Source organism: Chrysemys picta, chromosome 5 (assembly GCF_011386835.1).
Source record: "Chrysemys picta bellii isolate R12L10 chromosome 5, ASM1138683v2, whole genome shotgun sequence".
Classification (NCBI taxonomy): Eukaryota; Metazoa; Chordata; order Testudines; family Emydidae; genus Chrysemys; species Chrysemys picta.
The window spans coordinates 86,831,226-86,852,641 of record NC_088795.1 but is presented as its reverse complement, the minus strand read 5'-3'; the positions used below and the strand labels follow the sequence as shown (position 1 = coordinate 86,852,641).

The following is a 21,416-nucleotide window of genomic DNA, read 5'->3' as shown; positions in this document are numbered from 1 at the left end:
GTCTCGGGCATAACCCATACTTGAAACTATGGGTCAAGGCCATGGAAAAACAAGCCCCAGATTGGGCAAACAAAGAAGGGGGGGGGGGGGGGAGAAGAGGCAGAGCACAAACTTCTAAATAAAAGACAATACCAGAAAGAAGAGAGAAAGACTAACTCTCTCACTTAATAAGCTGTGTCGCTAGCTAACAGACACGACGCTCTGTCTCAAGGCACAGGCAGTTGAGAAGGACCTGGAGGGTGACAGGTCTGGTCCTCCCATATACCCTCATACCAGACACAAGGATATCTCACATGCAGGCATGGATGTGCAAAAAACGCTGATGAAAATCTCTGATCAGCAGTGCACAGGTGACTGCACATCCTGATGTGAAGCACCCATAGGGACACTATGCAAAGAAGAACGTATGACGTTGTGTCAGCTGGAGGAGGTAGTGGTGAACAGAAGTGCCGGCAGAGTGGCCTGAGCCATCTGCTTCAATCACTCAGAAGACCCAGGTAGCGGACGATAGGGTCAGGTAGCTGGGGCTCCCTGCCGTGGAAGATGAAGGCCCACAGACCACAGGAAGGAACAGCACCAGCAAGGAGACGAAAGGAGAGAGAGAGAGCGCGCGCGAGCACACACCGTGTAGAGACATCCCCTCACTAAGCGTGCACACAAAGCAAAACAAGGAAAGGAAAGGATTTGGTTTGTAGATTGTACTTTGCGTGGGAATGCCTGTCTTAGACTCTGCCCTTTGTCACAGAAGTGATGCCCTCTCATGCATTTCTCTTACCTCTTCTGAAAATTTGTTGTACTGCCACTGATTTTGGTGGGTCAATGGTTCTAGCATATCTCATAAGTGAATAGCACAATATTGACTACTAAGGCAGATTACTTTCATCCAAATAAACTACAACAGAAAGCAATATGGACACCTACTTCTCTCATTTTGAAAAAGGCCATTCCCGTGAGTAGAGAATCAGATCCTGCCTGATGCTGTGGTCCTATCCTTTCCAGCTCCAACTGCTCTGCGACTTCTTGCAATCCACCCTGAAACAGGAAGGAGCATTACACAGTCAAAGCGGGGATAATAATTACAAAGTCAAATCATTCAACAGTAGCACTAAAATTCTGCATAACAAAGTCTATTCGACCACCATTTGCATATATTTAGTTTAGCACTATAGCAGTCACAATAGAAATACGCAACCAGCACACACTTGGAAAAGCCAAGCTTTTCATTCAGGCTTTAAGTATTATTTAAGCAATCAAGCACTTTCAAGTATTAATGACTGTCTTAGACCTAATAGGCCTAGGCACACCAGCCAATTAAAGTTGAAGGAATTACTACTGAACAAGGCAATTCCTTCAAGTATTACATTGACCAAGCTGAAAGGATTGATGCTGCTGCTGAATGATAATTTCAGAAATCAAGACATTTAACACCCTACTTTTCTATTAGGGTTAGAATTTAAACGTGAAGAATGGTACTTCAAACATAAAGCAATTTAAGATCCAAATCACTACAAACATGTGCACTCCAACTTCTCTTGAAAGTAATTAGCTTTCATTTAAAAACACGGTTTTTTCTTTCATTTACCTGCCAACACCTAAGCTCAGGGTTCTGCGCTTCCCCCACAAAACTTCAAAGCATCTAAAGTAGTAGAGGGAATCCAGGATAATGCTCTACCTTAGGAATTAGGGGAGAACCCTGAACCCAGTGAAGTTGTAAAATTCAAGAGGGGAAAAAAGAGCAAAGTGAAAAAGCTAACATTCAACCCATCATTAGCAACGTTTTAATTGGTTTTATTAACTGCCATAAAAGAGTAAATGAAACATCTGTGTTAAAAGTAATGTAAACTGCAGTGTGACCACATTTAAGAAGCTATTAGCTACCATAAGCACACAATTAGCTTTCTTTTAACAGGCACTGTGCTAACTGACAGTGTATTTTTTTAAAGAAAACATTTTAAGCCACATCTGTGCTTAAAGCTCCTTGAGAGAGAGGTAGGGGTGAGGGTGTGTGCGCGCGTAAAGAACAGCCCAGATACAAAAAGGAGAGCTTTTGAACACTGAGTGTAGCAAATAAACACAGGGCTCAAAACTGGGAACTGCTCTACAGAGGAAGTCTAATTGTAGGGCATGGATCATTGGTGGTCTACTCTACACAGCTTATATTACAACGGTAAAGTATCCTTCAGTCTTCAAGAAATTTTTCTTCCTGTTAATTGCAGCCCAGTGGGGAACTTGTGAATTCCAGAAGCTTTTTGACCAACTAAGCACACCCCTCACCTCCCTCACAGCGCCTTCATGTCCTTTTATTGGGTGTATTTTTGGTGTAAATTCAACTGATTCAAATTTGCAGAAGATCTCAAAATAGACAAGGTAGTGCATACACACAGAACCAAAGTAAAGCACTAGGAGAAATCAGAGTCTTTAGGGGTTGCGGGTAATGGTGGAACGTTTGGAACTAATAAATGTAAGTCCTACCTCCAGGGAGAGGAACAAATATCACAAATTTACAATAGGGGAGGGGAACTAACCATGCAGCTGTATCCATTTAATCCAAGCAAGTTTATTTTCATCTTCACTCCTTTATCCTGTCCTAGCACTACTTTTTCATATAACTTCATAACACTACAGTTGCGCAGCAGCAGGTGAGAGATTGGGAGGAGAGCTGCCAATAACAGGAGTCCTATCTTGAGAAATGGTGCACAGAATGAAAATGCCTGAAAGACTTTTTCATGGACAAATTTAAAAAACAAAAACAAAAACACACACAACTGAACAAATCAGACTATCCCTACTCCAATTTGTCCATAGGATAAGCAGGATCTCCTACAACTATCCCCAAAACAGGTATTGATGAATTCAGATCATTTTAGTGTCAAGAAAGCGATAATGGCACTACAAGCAGAAGCAGCTTCTCTGTAGATCAAAATTCAGCTTTAGACAGGTTAGTGTAAACTTCGCTAAACTGATCCCCATGGGACAATATAGTTACGGTACGTGCAAGATTATGTTGTGGATGTACCAGTCCGTAAAGGGTTGTACAACTGGGAGAAAATCAGTTACCTTACAATAATTTTTGAAACACTACACTGCATAGCGAAACTGTGTGCCAGGCAGACTGCTTAGGATCACTATTCTGCCAGCAACAGGTTGAAACTAGGTAGAGCATCAAAATGCTTTTAGCCTGCACTACGTTTTTTACATCTGAAAAAAGGGAAACCAAAACACAGAAGTAGTCAATGACAGGAATGAAGCTAGCACAAAGCAAGTTCTTTTTAATATTAAAAAGGGAACCTATAGTATTTGAATTCCATTGACCACGTATCATTTTGGGAGATGGAGGTGGAGAAGAGAGGGAGAAGAGGCTGGGATGAAATATTGCAAGTTAAAGATTAAACTTTAACCAAGTAAAATTTGGCCCAAATTGCAGATTGTTCAAAAGAGCTATGAATCTTACGGCCAACCAGGATGTTTCCATGAGTGGGTTTTTTTTTTTTTTTTTTAATTCAAATGGAAACTTTATTAATAAAGCCATTCCCAAGTGGCACTGCAAGCCAAACACTACAGAATTGTGCTAGGGCACAAGAACCTGACATTGAAACTAACTAGTTTATTTCAAATCATCCAACACGTGAAAAATGAGCAGACAGTGTAAGGTAATGAAAACTACATTTTAAAAATTATTTCCATTTTAATTATACAAGGTGTTAATGTGACATAAGAAAATGTGTGGGGTAATTTAAATATTTTATAGTGTGACAATGTCAGTTTGACTTTTGCCATTTTTGTTGGTTTGTGCTACAATCTGAATTTTGCATACATTTCAACTCACACTATGACCTAACTTCCCCTTTTAAATAAGCACCACGGGGACAAGGGTAGGAAGGAAGAAGGGGCACACCTGAACTGCTGAATAGACATTTGCAGCGTTCCCCATAGCATTAATGTGGATTGCTATTAGAAACATGCCTAATTAAAAACTGGGCCCTCTTAAAACCCACTCATCCCTTTTAAGCCACATGCCCTCCTGACTAGACAGTAGCTGAAGATCACTTCTCTCATCACTGGGTACTGCTAGGTGTGAGACAGCATACCTATCAATCCTAACTTAGCTTGGATGTCCTGTGTCTTAAATCTACCACTTGCAAAGAAAGGAAAAATGTGGAAATATTACACAGACTGCAGGGGCTGGAATGTAACACTGATCTAGAAAAAATTCAGGACAGGATGAAAGCATCCCCTTCAGTGTGGATATTAGCCAAAATTTTCCAAAAAGGGTGCCTAAAAGTTTGTCACACAAAATAGTTTACAACTGTTGGAAATACAAGGGAAACACTGGATCTCTCTGGAGACTAATTATGGGATACAGAGCCTCTCTTCTCTAAGTCACTTTTTTTTTTTAAAACCTCCAGATTAAGGCAGTGCTGATCAAAAGGTTTTTAATATAACCTTGAGAACCAAAAATGCTTTATAAACTATAGGTCAAATCAAGCCCTCCCTCCTGTTAGATATAAATAGCCACAAGAAAGAAAAGAAAAAATATTTCTAAATATTTCAGATGCATCATTCCTTTGAGATAGACAGGTTAGCAGGTTGGTTCTGTAACCACATCACCACGGATGATGGCCCAAGATCAATGGGGAACCCAAGCCCAACTCCACAAATCTCAGGATATTGGTATAGATTGTTAACTACTCTGTGCAGCTTCCCAAGCCCCACCCCACCACTAAATTCAGTCAGGATCTACCTATCTAGCTAAGGAAATTTATTGGTCCTCCATTACTGCAGAATCTGAACCTCACAATCATTAATGTATTTATCCCCAACATCTCATCAGGCAGGGAGGTAATACTATTCCCAGATGGAGAATTTCACAGATGGGAAACTGCAGCTCAGAGGGACTAAGTATCTTGCCTCCGGTCACACAGGCAGTTTATGGAAGAGTAGAGAACTGAATTTGGGTCTCTCAAGTCCCCAGCTATTGTTCCACCACTGGACCATTCTTCCTCTTTGGGAAGAAACTGTATTGCTATTGGTCACCAGGCTACAGCTGCACCATAGTCCCCACCAAACAGACGATGGAAAGGAGTAGTGCTGTATATGAGCAACAGCAACTAATTACACTCTTTCTATAGTATTTCTGCTGGAGTCAGGAGGTAATTCTACAATATTCTGCAACCACCATCCACACAATTCTATAGAGAGGGTTTCAGTCCCCAGGGTCGACCATCAGCACCAAAATGTGTCTAAGGAAAATCAAGTGTCTCTAATAAAATGAAGTGACCAACAAGAGTAGTTTGCACCAATCAATAAAGGACATCAGTACAGCAATTCAATTCACTGCAATTTAATAGAGATTTAAACAAAAAAAAAAAAAGCAAAGAAATTCATTTAGGCAACAGTGCATGCAAGTAATTAATGATTTGACTTCCGAAGACACACCAGCTGTTCTCAGTTTGGGACAGGTCTACACAATTGGCAGCATTTCACTGCTGTGGATAGCAATGGGACTGTTTCAGCAATGGTGTTTGGAGGAACAGGGTAGTTCCTATCTCTCCCCTTCCTTTCATAATTGGTCTGCAGTTTAGTTGCCAATACCACAAAGCTCTAATGACAGAAGCTGTTAAATTTGTTAATTCCCCCCACAAGTCCATAAGGGTGAATTACACATTTAGTACTTGGGGCAAAACAACTGCATATAAGCAGCAAAGGTTTTGTTTCAGTCCATGAGGGTGCACAATTTTGTTGACTTCTGCAGTTTTTCCAACTACTTTATTACTTATCTTGGTCCCAATGGAAACCCAGTGTCAATTAGATGTTCCCCAATATACATTCTTTACTCAGTTGGTGAGGGTTGCTGATGGGATGCAAAACTCCTAACCAGATACCGGGCTAGTATGCTTTTCCTGATAGTCGGAAAAGACCATTCCACCCACTTCTCACCACTTCCAGTGCAGACTGATTAGCATAGGAGATGGTGGAAATTATGTTCTTTACTTCATAGTCAGCAGTAAGATCCTCATTAAAAAGTACATATCCTTTACATGCATAGCCTCACAAAATTCAAGCTCATCAGCATCGTCTAAATCACTTGCTCAGCATTCTGAGATAAAGAGTGGCATACCATCCCTGTACTCAGGAGGTGGTTGCATTACAGTCAGTCCATGTCCAGTTTCCACGTGCTCTCATTTAGAAAACCCAGAGTGTTCTGTGTCGCCTTCCATCAAAACAATGAGCCACCTATTGCCTCTGATGAGTTGTGCCCCTTTCATTTCAAAACCAGTCCAGATACGTGGCCTTCTTTGGCAAGTGTGGCTGTAAATCCCAGCAGCATATCTTTTTGGTGTCCTTCCCTTCATACATTTGTTTCCAGTTCACATTCATTCTCCAGGCCAATCAAATCTTCTCCAAATTTTATGCCTAATAGAACAAGCCAATTAATAGCCCAACTGGCTTGAGTTGAGAGGTTAGTTTCTAACCCTATTTTTCTACAAGTCATGAGTTGGCTCTGAGCATATCTGTCATTGCTCACCTTTGCCTACAGGGCAACCTGCAGGTCTAGCCATTCCATCCCTTCACACCAAAGTCACTTTTCACAACTGCAGCCTCTCAGTGGATTGAACAGTGAGGAATGATGCAAGAGTGTATCATTTAATACCCTGCTCACAGAGGCCAAGCCCATCAATTCTAACAACCTGAGAAGTTAACAGCAAGATGTAACTTCCTTCGAATATGGGTCTATCATTTGGCAGCACAGATTTATGAAGCTGCCAATAAATGGGATTGGTTTTTAATTTTTAAATGGCTAAGAGCCACAAGAACAAAACTGTGTGCCCCTCCTACCTCTTACATTTCATCAGTAACTTTTTATATATCAAATTCACAAAATTGATTAGACTAATGGTTAACAAATAATACCATCAAGGTAGATTTGCCGGACAGGGCAGTGAACAGATGTCATATATGTTCTTTCAGTAGGAAAAAATGCCATCTTAGAAAATTCTGTTCTGAACTAGATATCAAATCATTTACCTTGAGATTTTTGCAGCTCTTCATGAGATACTTCACATCATAAATGACGGGGAAAAACAACCGGAGTATCTCAAAGAAGTCCAGCTCCTCTTCAGGTAAATTAGAGTTAGTCAGGATTTTGATTAGATAGCCAAAGTCATAACCACTGCAAATTAATCACATATACAAAACAAAGTCAGGCAGATAATCAAAAAAATCCTTCTCAGCTCCAATGTCAAGTCTCCAATTAGTTAAATTTAAATTAAAAACAAGAAGGTTGGAAGGTGTTTTATACATAAATTTATCCAAAAATTTTGAGGATCATGCGACTCTTCAAATATTAACAGCAGAGAAACACAGGTGTTCTCACTGCCGTTTGCAGAGGACAAATTTCCACCATCATAAAAACTATCAAAACCGGAATCCGTGTTGGCAGTCTCTGCAAGGAGGCCAAATGATTGAATAAACATGAAGACTTTCCTGCAGAAACACTGTCTGCGCAGCATTATGAAGACGACACTACTTTGCCGACCTATTCTCGGAATGTATAATGGACAGATATCAAGCTGGCTCTTCTCATATGCATTGAAAGTTCCTGATGATGAGACAGTAGAGGATGAAAGTAAATGATTTCTACTGCTGCCAGAACCTAAAGTGTGCAAGTACTATGTAGAATCATGGATTATTTGCACCCAGAAGAACTTCACCCTCTCTTGGTAAGGCTGCACATAGTTCCCTTTTCTCTGGGTTCTGCAACAATACGAGTTTAGTGTCTGCCTCTACATCTTGTTATTGGAAACCCTTGATACAGCTGTTAGATAGTTCATTTACCCATTAGCTGCAAGTTCAACATATTGAGAGAATACTGTTAATACACCTATTTTATAGATAGTTGACAGGGGAATTTTCTAAACTAATTTATATAAATAAAAATAATACATATATTGATTGGGTTCAAGGGCTACTGCATGCGGGGAGAGTTAGACTGTAAGCTCTTCAAGACAGGTAGTACCCCTGTGGAGACTGTAGGTAGCAATCGGGAATTCACTGAAATAATGCTACAGTTAAGTCTGATCCCCCGTAACAGAGGCTGTACCAGAACTCTGCTTCCACTACAGATGGACAGTTATTATACAGTTTAGTATTTGAGCTTTTGTTTTTCCACAGGGACCCACCCACTCCCTTCTTTTCTTCCCCACACACCCACCCATTACAAGAAGAGTAAGCAAAGAAGTACTGATTTTGTGCTGAGTGGGACCAGAGTACCAGGCTTGCAACAATGGACCAGAAAGGACCATTATGAATTGATCATCTAGTCTGACCTCTTGTATAACGCAGGCCATAGAACTTCCCCAAAATAAATGATGGAAGTGGTAGCAGACAAATGGTTTCTTTTAGGTATTCCTGTGGTTTTATTGATGCAGTTTATTCCAGGGCCCTCATGGGGGAAGGAGAGGGGGGTGGCAAATCACAACAGGAGTGTTAACAGTGGAATACTCACTAGTGTGGATTACCCCCTCCCAGTATATGGACATTTAAATCAGACATCTCCTTCTTGACAAGAAACACAGGCTAGTTTTGGTCAGCTCACCACCTGTGAATATCTCTCCGACATTCAATAAATCTGAAGTATTTATACACATTCCCAAACGTGGCCATGACAACCATCATAGGCTGCATTTCACAAGCCACAGTACAAGTTTTAAGCCATCATATACAATGCCTTTATATTACACTTGTGGTGGTTACTAAGCTCCACCACTTATAGAACATAATTACCATTCCAGATCAAGCCTATGGTTAGCTTAGCTTGGCAATCCATATCAGACAGTAGCCTGTGCTGGACACAGTAGAGGAAGGCGCAAAAAAGCCCTTAATGAGCAATTATGTAATTACTTGCCCATTAGGGAAGTTTCTTTCAAATACCCGGCAATTAGTGGTTTACCTCCTGAAATGAGGGCTTTCATTCCTTCTCTATTTTAACCCTAGCTAATCTAGCCACAATCCCTGAAGTTATATGGCAACGTATGCACACAACCATATATTTTCAAGCACAGCTAGCTGTAGACAATTGACTGAGAACCAAAAGCTTCTGAAAAGATCAGAAAACCCCACACTTTTCTTTCCTTTGCCATTATCTGGGGGGGGGGGGGGCGGGGGGAGTTTAAATAACCAATGAACTGTGCATTAAGTCCTTTTCTCAAGCTACCAATAGACAGTTTGAGAAATATCAAAAGCTAGAGAGGCTGGAAAGGCTTTATCCCATTTTAAGAATGGAAAGTTCTATTTCTGGACTAGAAAGTAGCTGCCTACTTGACAGTTTAATTGATCTTAACAAAATTCAGTGGCCACTAGGAATTGCAAGGTTTGGAACATCAGAGAATTCTTGGGGAGCTCACTTGTTTACACAAGACTTGCTGGAGAGAATTTAACAGAACTTTTTTCCTTACCCAGTACAACAGGCATGCACTGAAGTTAAGATTTAAGGGTAGCTGCACATCAACCTATATAACTGTTGAGGGAGTCACCATGCCAATGCCCTGGCAACTTAACTATCCTAAAAATTAGCATTCAATCTGTTCTATGATTTGACTAGAACTGCTGTGCTGTAATTGTCATGCTGAGCGCTTACAGCTCCTACTGACTACAACAGGGGTTTGGGTTTCAGGATTTTATGTAGGCCCCTTTATTTATCAGAAGAAACACTCCACTACCCATCTTTGACTTTGCTGTTCCTCTTCTGGTTTAGCAAGGTTATTGGCTCTCTGTGGGGAAGCTGCAGTATATACTAACTGATAGCCATGGGAAAGCATCCCATATTGGTGGCTGTATGAGCCTCTGGCTGCACAATAGCTTTGTTAGTGCTATGTCAGGATGTCACTGAAGCGGATAGTAATCCAGAGAGCTTCCTGAATAGTTTTCCTTCAAGCTTATTAAAAATGAGCTTTGAAATATAGTTTTGTAAAAGTTCCAAAAAGTACTGACTATACAGAGGTAAGAGTAAAATTAATTATGCATGAAATGATGCCAAATGCACGCACACAGAAATTTTTGCTATGTTAGGGGTTACTTGGAACTACAGTTAAGTACAAAATATGTACAGAAATAATTTTTGAAGTCAGCAATGTCCCTTAAAAATGACTAATTTGTTTTGGAGGACTAGATACATTTAACACACATCACCACCGCAACACCAGAGAATGCCTGTGGTCAACAGAAAACACTGGTTGTCCACTGTGACAGAGAAGCAAGTCCCAGCTTTGCTCTGTTGAACTCTCAGAGGTATCTTTGAAAAATCAATTTGCAAAATAGTGAATACCAAGGAAACAAGATGCAAAGGTAAGATTAAGATATTGACTCTCAGCATCATCTTGAGAGGTACTAAGCATCCACAACTCCTAATGAAGTCAATGAGAATTGCAGGTGCTCAACATCTCAAAAGACACAAAGAAATGGTCCCAGTAAACTTGGAGTGGCCTTGTCTACACTAGACAAGGTTTTCCAAAAATAACTATATTGGCAACCCTCCCAATGGGGAGACAGCTTATACCAGCAAAACAGCTCTTCTGCCTGTATAACTTATACCAATTCCCTAAATGAAATAAGCTTTACCAGAAAAAAGTTTTGCCAGTATACCTGTGCCTCCACTATGGTTTCTGCCAGTATAAGGACGTCAGTTAGCTGATGTGATTTTCCCCATACTTCTAACCAACATAGCTACGCCACTTCAGTTTTGCTGTAGACCAGACCAAAGATGGTGGTGAGATCTACTTTAGGGTCAGTGTTCACTACAAACATTGAGTCGGGGGTTCTCTGAAACACAGCTGTCCTCAATCCTGTTGCAACACCCATTCAAGGATTTATGCCAGTTACAGGACAATTAAGACAGACAGGTCCTAGTCACACTATTAGTTGCAAATCATGTTGTAAACAGATCAGGAGACTGGTCTCCTGGTTAGTTGTAGCTGTAATTTAACACATATCCAAAGATTAAGTTTCCAATGAAAAATTAATGGATTCTTTAAAAGTATTGTTCAAAATTCTTTATAGTCTCCTGAAATAGCTCCTTCTCAGTATTTAAGAGCTTTCCTCACTATTCCTGTAGATCTCTCATCTATAATAAATCTTCTATATTAATGCCAAAAGACTGATAAGTATAAGCACAGCAGTTTTGTTGATATCTGTAAGTGTTCAAAATAAAGAAACAAATATTAAAATTGTATGTGACCTACATGCTCTTCATCCCCTCTCTCTGGGGACAAAATACACTTCTTATTCTTTTAACTTCAAACTCAGTATTATCAACAGATTTAGTGTCATAATGGCTTTGCCTCCCTTGTATACACATTTGTACTAGTATTCTTTTGGCTCCATTCTTTGTTAGTTTTTTTTATTCTCTCAATTATTTGAAAATCCATGAACTAATAAATACTGAAGAGAGGTTTCTTTTGTTCTCAATTAAGAACAAAGCATCAGTATTTAAGGATGAATAAAGATTCTTCCTATCTTTTTAAAACCTGTACTAACCATTAATTGTGTGTTACCACTGTGTATGGTAAACAAAATAGGACTGTAAAAGAGCTGTTTATTCTCAGCTAAGATTTTTCTGTCACATTTTTAGGAAGCCTTTGTTCCATTGCTTAGGAGCCAACATTTAAGACGACAAGTTGAGGGCATTTAAACAGCAGCAAATCTTCAAATTCACTGTTGGCTACAAGAGCAAAATTTAGCTTTGGTGCTTAATTGACTATACGAGTCCATTACACAAATGCAAGATTTAAACTCCTACTAACAAGGAGACTTTGTTTAGATATTTTTAGAGGCTTAGTGTTTATATTTCCTGTTCCGTTCTGTGCTGGAAAATGCATTCATATAATTGAATAAAGAAAAGACATTCGAAATGTGCTTATTGTTGCTGCTATAAATAGGACTTCTTCAAGCTGTTCATTCTAAATCTTAATGATCTGTAGGTGCACAGAGTGATATCCAGAGTGGATATTCCATGTGGGTGGGCGGAAACTGAGGCTACTAAGTCTCAGGTCATGTCTACACTACAATCTTAAGTCAACCTAAGTTAGGTCCATTTACAGCCACTGCAGTAATTACTGCAATGGCTGATGTCCACACTACCCTCCTTCTGTCAGTGGTGCATACCCCTCACACAGAGCGCTTCCACCAATTAAAGAGGGGCAGTGTGGGTGGCTGAGAGCCCGGGCTCTCAGTTCTATGCAGCTCCCCACCAGGAGCCCAGCTGCCTCCCGGGCTTCTCGCTTCCTCGTTCCCAGCCTGAAGCGGGGGGGGGCAGCCACCCAGGGCTTATTGCCTCCAGCAGGGAGATCTGCACCGGCATCCACATCCAGTCAGCTGCTGTGCTCCCAGCGAAGAGCTGGGACCTTAGGGAGCAGCCAGGTTCCCACTGGGGCGCAGAGAGCCCGGGCAGCAGCCCAAGAAGGGAGCCTGGGTGGCAGCCTGGCTTGAAGCGGAGACCACGCAGCAGCCCAGCTGGGGAGCCAGCTTTCTTGTCAATTTCACGGCTCAGTGGAGCCATAAAATTAACAAGACAGTAACAGCCCAGGTAAGGAATGTAGTGTCTACACAGACACTGCGTCACCCTAACTACACTGAAATAGGCCCTATGCCTCTCGCGGACATGGAGTTATGATGTTGGTGTAGGTGGGCACTTACGTCGGCAGGAGCAAGGCTGTAGTGTAGACACTGACCTAGTTAGGTGAACATAAGCTGCCTTATGTCAACCTAACTCTGTAGCACAGTCTTAGCTGAGGAGGCAATTTAAAGAAAAATGGTTCTGTGGCTAGCAAATTATTAGAAGCTGTTCATATAATTTGTTTTCAAACGGCATGATTATCTATAAACACTGATATAGAAAACATTTATTATCCACTCAATTTTAAAAATATTTTCCCAAATTGAAGAAAACATTTATTTTCATTACTACTTGTGCACATGTTGCATAAAAAGACGAAAAAGCGCCATCTGCTGGATCAGGAGGAGTCTTAAGACCTTTCTACCCAGGTCTGAACTTCAGTTTGCGCATCTATAAAATGGGGCTAGCACTACTTCTCTAAAAAGCAACAGAGGGTCCTGTGGCACCTTTAAGACTAACAGAAGTATTGGGAGCATAAGCTTTCGTGGGTAAGAACCTCACTTCTTCCGATGCAATCATACTGTATCTATCTGTCTTGCATCTGAAGAAGTGAGGTTCTTACCCACGAAAGCTTATGCTCCCAATACTTCTGTTAGTCTTAAAGGTGCCACAGGACCCTCTGTTGCTTTTTACAGATTCAGACTAAGACGGCAACCCCTCTGATATTTCTCTAAAAGATACCTTGACACCTATGAAACAAGAGCTGCATGTATTTAGGTGGTATGAATATTTAACCTGATCATTATGGAAAATTTCTAATCTGCAACGCCAATCTGAACATGCACAAGAAATTCTGAGCTGACTCTCAAGAATATCCTTTACTTTCTAATTTGTCATCCACACTTTCAATCTGTTCAAACATGCTCATTGCTATATTCAAGTTTTACATAGACTACTGTCAAACAGCGGACAAGTGAAATACAAGCCAAATATAGTTATCAAACACAGTCTACTGAATGGACACCCCCACAATTCTATAATCATACTGTATCTATCACACTGGATGCACGTTTCAGAACTTTCGCCACTTGCAACTTTCAGCTATTTGGAACTCAACTATTTTATTTGGGATATTTTGTTAGATGGACATTTTGCTTAGCGCAGGGATCTAAGGCTTCACACATTAACCAGCATTTCAGTCTATCATATCAGGCACCTGGTTTAAAATGCTCCTTAATACTGCTCTATATCTGAAGTACATCCCCTATGGGACCTTGGCATTCCAATAGAATACCAGCATTTAAAAGAATGCTGCTTTCTAACTTGAATGCTACATTCTGGGTTGCACTTGCATACTCCTGGGGGAATTCTGCGTCACTGCGCGCCCACAGAATTCCCCCCCCTCCACAGAAAATACATTCTGCCCCAGAAGTGATGCAGTTCTACCTTTTGCCCACCAGAGGCCATGTGGCACCAGCCTGCTGCATTAATGCTATTGGCTGTTCTAGCGCCATGGTGGCCTCTGGTGGGCAAAAGGCAGAACTGCAGCACTTCTGGGGCAGAATGTATTTTCTTTTGGGGGGAAAAAGTCTGTGCACGCGCAGTGGAACAGAATTCCCCCAGGAGTAGAAATTCATCACATCACCCTGCCCACAGAGCCAGGTTAGGACAGAGTAGGGCATACGGTGCTGCTACGGGGGGGTAGGGGGGTGTTGTGTTACAGACTGAGGCTCAGAATGGCTAGTGGGGGGGACGACAAACTGGGGCATGGGCTCAGGAGCTAGTGGGGTGACAGCATTGAGCCAGAGGCTGAATGGGAGTGGGGGAGCATGGTCACATGGGGAGGAGGCTGCAGGACCCATCAGGATGGGGGGGAGAGGGGGGACAGGGGCAGATGTGCCTGACTGAATGGGAGAGGTTTGGGATCTGCCAGGGTCTGCATAGGGTAGGCTAATTTAAGGTTTCGCGTGCCAGTAATACATTTTAACATTTTTAGAAGGTCTCTTTCTACAAGTCTATAATATATAACTAAACTATTGTTGTATGTAAAGTAAATAAAGGTTTTAAAATGTTTAAGAAGCTTCATTTAAAATTAAAATTAAAATGCAGAGCCCCCCAGATTGGTGGCCAGGACCCAGGCAGTGAGAGTGCCACTGAAAATCAGCTCACGTGCCACCTTCGGCACACGTGCCATAAGTTGCCTACCCCTGGATTAACCTGTTGAATTGGAGATAGTTCCCCTCCCAGTGACTTAATAAATATCTGCTTCAATTACCTTTGGTAAATGAAATAACCAAACAATCATTCACTTTCTGATACAGCTGTAAAACTAATCTGAAAAGTTTTCAAAATAAATTACTCTAAAAATGTATAGTGTGTACCATCTAAAAATGAAACCTACATCTATCTCTGAGTTGTGAAAAATATGTATTAAGGTTATAACCAACAAGAATGCACTTTTATGTAGAAATCCATGATTAAATCGAATCTTCCTGACTAGTGATTTAAATCAAATCCACCCTGCTATATATTCACGTCCATCTCATCACAGAAGAATGGAATTTGAAACCTGATTACGGTCACTTCCTAACTAAAGGAACCAACCCAAACAAAACTCAGTCGCAGATCTCTTCATACATACATTAATATAATATAATATATGTTATATATATATACATATACACACACACACAGCGCCAGCTTCCATCTCATTGAGAAATAATTACTCTTCAATAAGCTAAGCAAACCAAGTAGTATGTACTTTCTTCCGCAAGACAGCCCAAAGCATGTGTGCAGAAAGAAGTGTTTCATGTAAACTTTCATAAAGCTAAGTGTGCTAAAATGAGAAGAGCACTCTTAAAACATCACATTTCCTGGGCACACAATCCTCAGTCTTTTCATTTTTTTAACTAAGGTAAAAACCTCCCAAAAAAAGGCTGATTGCTGCAACTGAGTTAATGACTGTCATCCTAAATAACGTATGTCCAAAATAATAATTCAGAAGGATTTAGTTCTTTTAGAGAGGCCACATGCTCTCAGCCAAGAACATAAAGGTTACTACTTTAAAAAGAAAGCGTTTAAGTAGTTGAGAGTGACCCACATAAGAACAAGATACAAAACTTTCAGATGACTTTGAAAAATGTATTTTGTGCATTTAATAAGACACGTTCATGTTTTCCCTACCAGCATTATTAAAAGTCTTCAGGGCTGTCCTGAGGCGTCCTTCCCCCTCAAATAATGTTAAGCAACTACTTTCAGTTTTCCAATTACTTGACTAGCGTACAGGAGAGGTATGTATCTGCTTTCTCCCTTGACCTGGGAAACTGTCAAAGCAAAACAAATAGAAAGATACAGTGCTTCCTTTCTATAAGGCTGCTCCTGAAAACCAATGGTTTTGCATCCTGTTACAAGACACACGTCATTAGTTTCTAAATGAACTACTATGAATTTGGGAGTCCAGACCCTAAGAGTAACATTAACAAAGCTTTTTAAATTACCTCACTATACCCTAAACTAATTCAGCATTAGATGTACAGCTTAAAAGCACAGGTCAATCATTTTTAAGTCTGGCATCAGAATAGCATTGAAAACTGGCCAACTCAAATATTATTTTATGTGCAGTATTTACCTATGAAAGGAAAGCCATTTGACTCCTTCACACAGCACTACTCCCGATGTCATAAGTAGTTCTGCAAAATACTGAGTCTCAATTCCTTCTTCCTCATGCTTTTTAAACTGGATACCAGATGTTGTTAGTAGTTCTATGGAGTCCTGGGCATACATGTCCTCCCTACGATGAGAGACATAAGTAATACAACATTCAGATCCACACAATGACACAGCCTCAATATCAAGTTTATAAGTAAAATCCAGCACAGAATGCTGTGTATACTTGGAACATTTTGCCCATTGTTTCAATAGGCAGTGTTAAAACAGATTTAACAATGCAGACACCATGATATAACTGTTCACAGTTAAATATGTACATATCTGAAAACCGTGCACTAAAATTGGTGATTATAAAACAAAAAACTCTTTTACACAGTATTGACTAAGCAGTTTTAACATTATCCTCAATCCCATTGTAAGATAAAATTCAGGAACATTTAAAGGAAACAGCAAAGAAATTGAACCAAGCTCTCTAGGGATCAACATAGGACTATTTTCTTATATTAATCATAGATATTTGGGAGAAGACTGGTTGTTCAGACAAGATTACAAACTCTTCCTTCACATAACCAAACGACTTTCCCTAATGTCTAGGGCCCTACCAAATTCACGGTCAGGAAAAATGCATCATGGACTGTAAAATCCGATCTTTTGTGTGCTTTACCTTATACTATACAGATTTCACAGGGGAGACCAGCGTTTCTTAAATTGGGGGTCCTGGCCAAAAAGGGAGTTGCGGGGGAGGAGGTTGTCACAAGGTTATTTTAGGGTGGGGGTCAGTGTTGCCACCCTTACTTCTGCACTGCCTTCAGATCTGGGTGGCTGGAGAGCAGCAGCTGTTAGCCGGGCATCCAGCTCTGAAGGTAGTGCCCCTCCAGCAGCAGCGCAGGAGTAAAGGTGGCCAAACCATACCATGCCACTCTTACTTCAGCGCTGCTGCCTTCAGAGCTGGGCGGCTGGAGAGTGGTGGTTGCTGACCGAGGACCCAGCTCTGCAGGCAGCAGCACAGAAGTAAGGGTGGGAATAGCATGCCATCCTTGCTGCTGCTGCTGGCAGTAGCTCTACCTTCAGAGCTGGGCTCCCGACCAGCATCCACTGCTCTCCAGCTGCCCAGCTCTAAAGGCAGCACCACTGTCTGCACAGCACAGAAGTAAGGGTAGCAGTTCTGCAACCCCCTCCCCATAACTTTCCGACCACCCCCACCCCCACAACTCCTTTATGGGTCAGGACCCCTACAATTACAACACCGTGAAATTTCAGATTTAAATAGTTGAAACCATGAAATTTACGATTTTTAAAATCCTATAACCATGAAATGACCAAAATGGACTGTGAATGTGGTTGGGTCCTACTAATGACATAAGAATGGATTTCAACTAAGATATATTATTCACTCCAATACCTTAATCATCAAGGAAATTACAAGTTGAGATAATTTCCTAAATATTTAGGAAATTATTTTCCTTTGCAAAAATGACCCTATTACTAGACATTCAAAACAAGCAAGAAAGACAAGCTGAGCATATTGATTTTGAGAAACTGAAAGGGCTAGGGAGGGAAGATTACTGAGGGAAAATTCCTTCCCCCCTTCTCCCAGGTCTGAAGTTATAAATCTTGACCTTTTCCTCTCCTCCTATTGATCAGTGTAATAATGAGATTAAAAAAACCTAAACAACTTCTAGTTTGCTGCACATATACACAATAATGATGCATGATAAGAAAAGGGAATACTATTGCCAACACTATATACTTCAGAGGGTACCCCTAAAAACTTTCTACATTTAGGTAGGTCCTATACAACACCCATCATTGTGGTAAATGAGACCCATACAGATCTTTATATATTTAATATTCCACTGCTGCACAAGTCCACCAAACAAAGACTACCAGCACAGGAGACCAGGAAAGAGGCAAATCCTTAACTGTAGCTAAAACCAACCAACAACATTCTTTTAGTTATTAACTTCTGGGGCCTAATGAAGCCAACTGGGTTCCCTATTCAGGTAACCAATCACATTTTGGTCTCTAAATAAACATGAGTATAGCTTTGTTCTTTCACTAGCTTGTCCTTCAAAGACTTGCTCATGTAATAGTCAACATTCTAGCAACTGCTGTTGTCAAGTTCGGAATCTCCCCCACTTTTCTCTTAATTTCTCATTCCTCTTCTGTTATTTCTCTAATTATTATTTCACTCTGTAAATTGCTTTGATACATTATGAATAAATGACATTATATAAGAATTGGCCGCTCCAAGTCAAACCTTATGAACATTAGCTGTCATTACCTATGCCATACTTGTTGTGTAGATAGAAGCCTTTGGTGTCCTATGTTTTCAGTTCAGTTAGGATTTTTTGTGGGGTTTTTTTAAATCCATTACTTACACAAGTGCGTGTCAAAAAAAATATCTAATTTTAATGAGCAGGAAGTTAATATAATATTCAGGATTTAATTTTATTAATAACACCCAGAAATTTCCTTCTGAACTGTAAAAAGCTTCCTTGTTTTCTTTTGACTAACCAAGTTTGGGGGCTGAAAGTTTGATATCTTGTTCTGCACTCTGCACAACTACTGTTGGCAACAAAAATGAAGTTTTGTGCCCTAACACCTTTTTTTTTTTTTTTAATCTTTGTCTGGTTTCTCCCAACTTAATGGTTTTGCGATTATATCATGCTACATATTAAGAAAGATTCCTTTTACAGTATATTTCACATTATTAGCTCCATCAGAAATTAGACAATCTAGAAGCAAAGAATTTAGGCAGAATTACTTTAGTTAAAGGCTAAAAATGCATATGAAAGAATTATAGGATAAATCTTCAAGGTGCTGAGTGCCCTCAACTCCCAGCTCACAAGGCTGACCCTTAAGTTACACAGATGATAAAGCAGAACATATAAAGGAAAATACAAGAATGTGGGACTAATAAGCCAAGAAAGCAGAAGTCCATTTGCCTGAATGGTCTTTTCTTGTATCTAAAGTGTCTTATACTCCAAGTAGAAAGGACCATACTTACTAAAAATGTATTAACATCAGTCCTTTGAGATTTTAAATAAATACTGTGCAAGTAATAATTATAACATGCTTGGGTGTAAAAAAAAAAAAAAAAAACAACTAAAAACCCAATAATAATATTTTATCACCACTTACGTTAAATTAAATTTAAAATTAAATTGCCAAGTTGAAGTTCCTGGAGGGTATTCTCCTTGCTCATTCATAAATGTCAGTCCTAGCTGAATTATCTTTAGCAAGTCTACATTACAGCGCAGCAGTTGGTACTGATAGTCCGCATTGCTTCTGAATTCTCCAATAGGCCTTGCAACTACACCTGGAAACTCTGTGTCCTGTAAAAAATAAGTTTACAGCTTCAACAAAAGAGAAAACTTATCTGCAGCAAACCCACTCCAAATATAAATATTTCAAGAGCATGTTTCCAAATACTTAACTTTATAACTCTCACTGAAAATATGGTACATGGCAGTATTCTTTTTTTTTATTTATTTATTTAAAGGATGAACATTACTATCACCATGACAGACTACCTGCAGCGATAATTCAGACTTTCCAGTGTCTTCAATGGATTCTGGATCAAGCCCTTTAAAAAGGCTAATTTCTTGTTACTGAGAAAACTTGTATACAGTGTTGTTGTAACCATGTTGGTCCCAGAATATTAGAGAGACGAGGTAGGTGAGGTAATATCTTTTATTGGACCAATTTCTATTGGTGAGAGAGACACGCTTTTGAGCTTACTCAGCTGTGTGTGTCTATAAGATATTACCTCACCCACTGAGAAAAACATGACTAGACCACATAGTACACTAAATAGGGCTCTGTCACAGACATACCATGGCAACATAATTATACTTCCGTATAACTTGACGAATTTTCTTCATTTCTTCATCCAGGTTACAAGCCCAAACTTCACAAATTCTTTGACTATGATCTACTGTAGCTGCTGGCATAGTGGGGGGGGATTTAGATACCAGGCATCAAAGAGTTATACTTGATTGAGGGTCAGTTTCATAAAATAGATTTTAGATGTTTACCTAAAAGACAAGAACAAATACAAATTTTGATTCCCAATGATTTGAAAAAGAATGCTTCCTTAACCTTCAGAGCAAGATCCAACAGTTTTCCTGAAACTCAAATGAAAGTAAAACTTAGTCACTGAAAGCTTACGAACATGGTACTGTTCAATAGTTACATTAGTGATTTGGATAAAGAAGTGGAGAGAGTAGGCTTATAAAATTTGCAGATGATACCATATTGGGAGGGGTTGCAAGCACTTTGGAGGACAGGATTAAAATTCAAAACAACCTTGACAAATTAGAGAATTGGTCTGAACTCAAGATGAAATTCAGTAAAGATAAGTACAAGTACTTCACTTATTAAGGAAAAATCAAATGCACAAAAACAAAATAGGGAATAACTGGCTAGTCAGAAGTACTGCTAAAGAGAATCTGGGAGAGTAGTGGATCACAAACTGAATATGAGTCAACAATGTGATGCAGTTGCAAGAAAAGCCAGGGTATATTAATAGGTGAATTGTACGTAAGAAATGGGAGCTAATGTCCCACTCTACTTGGTGCTGGTGAGGGCTCAGCTGGAGTCCTGTGTACAATTCTGAGACACACACTTTAGGAAAGATGTGGACATGTAGAAGAGAGTCAGAGGATAGCAACAAAAAGAGTTAGAAAACCTGACCCATGAGGAAAGGTTAATAAAACCTGGACCCATTTAATCTTGAGAAAAGAAGACTGAGGGGGTACCTGATAACAGTTTTTAAATATGTTAAGGGCTGTTATAAACAGGACAACGTCTTCTGATGATAGAACAAAAAGTAACGGGCTTAATCTGCAGCAAGAAAGCTGTAGGTTAGATATTAGGAAATACTTTCTAATTATAGTTGAACTGTGGACCAGGCTTCCAAGGGGAGTTGCGGAAGCCTCATCATTTGAGGATTTTAAGAACAGTTTAGACAAATGCCTGTCAGAGATTGTCTAGTTTACTTGGTGCTGCATCAGCGCTGGGGGCTGGACTAGATCTCGAGAGAGACCTTCAGCCCTACAGCTCTAAGATTCTAAAAGATGATATCCTACTTAAAAACAGACAGAACTTTTTAGTTTTGTTAATTTATTTGGTG

General features: G+C 40.0%; 1 protein-coding gene across 4 annotated transcripts in view; it reads right to left on the bottom strand.

Annotated features, from left to right (window-relative positions):
- CNOT7 (CCR4-NOT transcription complex subunit 7) overlaps positions 1 to 21,416 on the bottom strand; it is a 29,191-nt gene that overhangs the window by 6,849 nt on the left and 926 nt on the right. For 3 of the 4 annotated variants that reach the window (XM_042841929.2, XM_005282081.5, XM_024105386.3), the window contains exons 2-6: positions 20,119 to 20,319; positions 19,424 to 19,617; positions 16,239 to 16,400; positions 7,027 to 7,171; positions 922 to 1,032 (exon numbers count right to left, since the gene is read on the bottom strand). In XM_042841929.2, the coding sequence (XP_042697863.1) occupies positions 922 to 1,032; positions 7,027 to 7,171; positions 16,239 to 16,400; positions 19,424 to 19,617; positions 20,119 to 20,235 (729 nt within the window). In that variant the 5' untranslated portion in view covers positions 20,236 to 20,319. The remainder of the gene's footprint in view (positions 1 to 921; positions 1,033 to 7,026; positions 7,172 to 16,238; positions 16,401 to 19,423; positions 19,618 to 20,118; positions 20,320 to 21,416) is intronic. The other variant, XM_042841930.2, reaches the window with a different exon arrangement.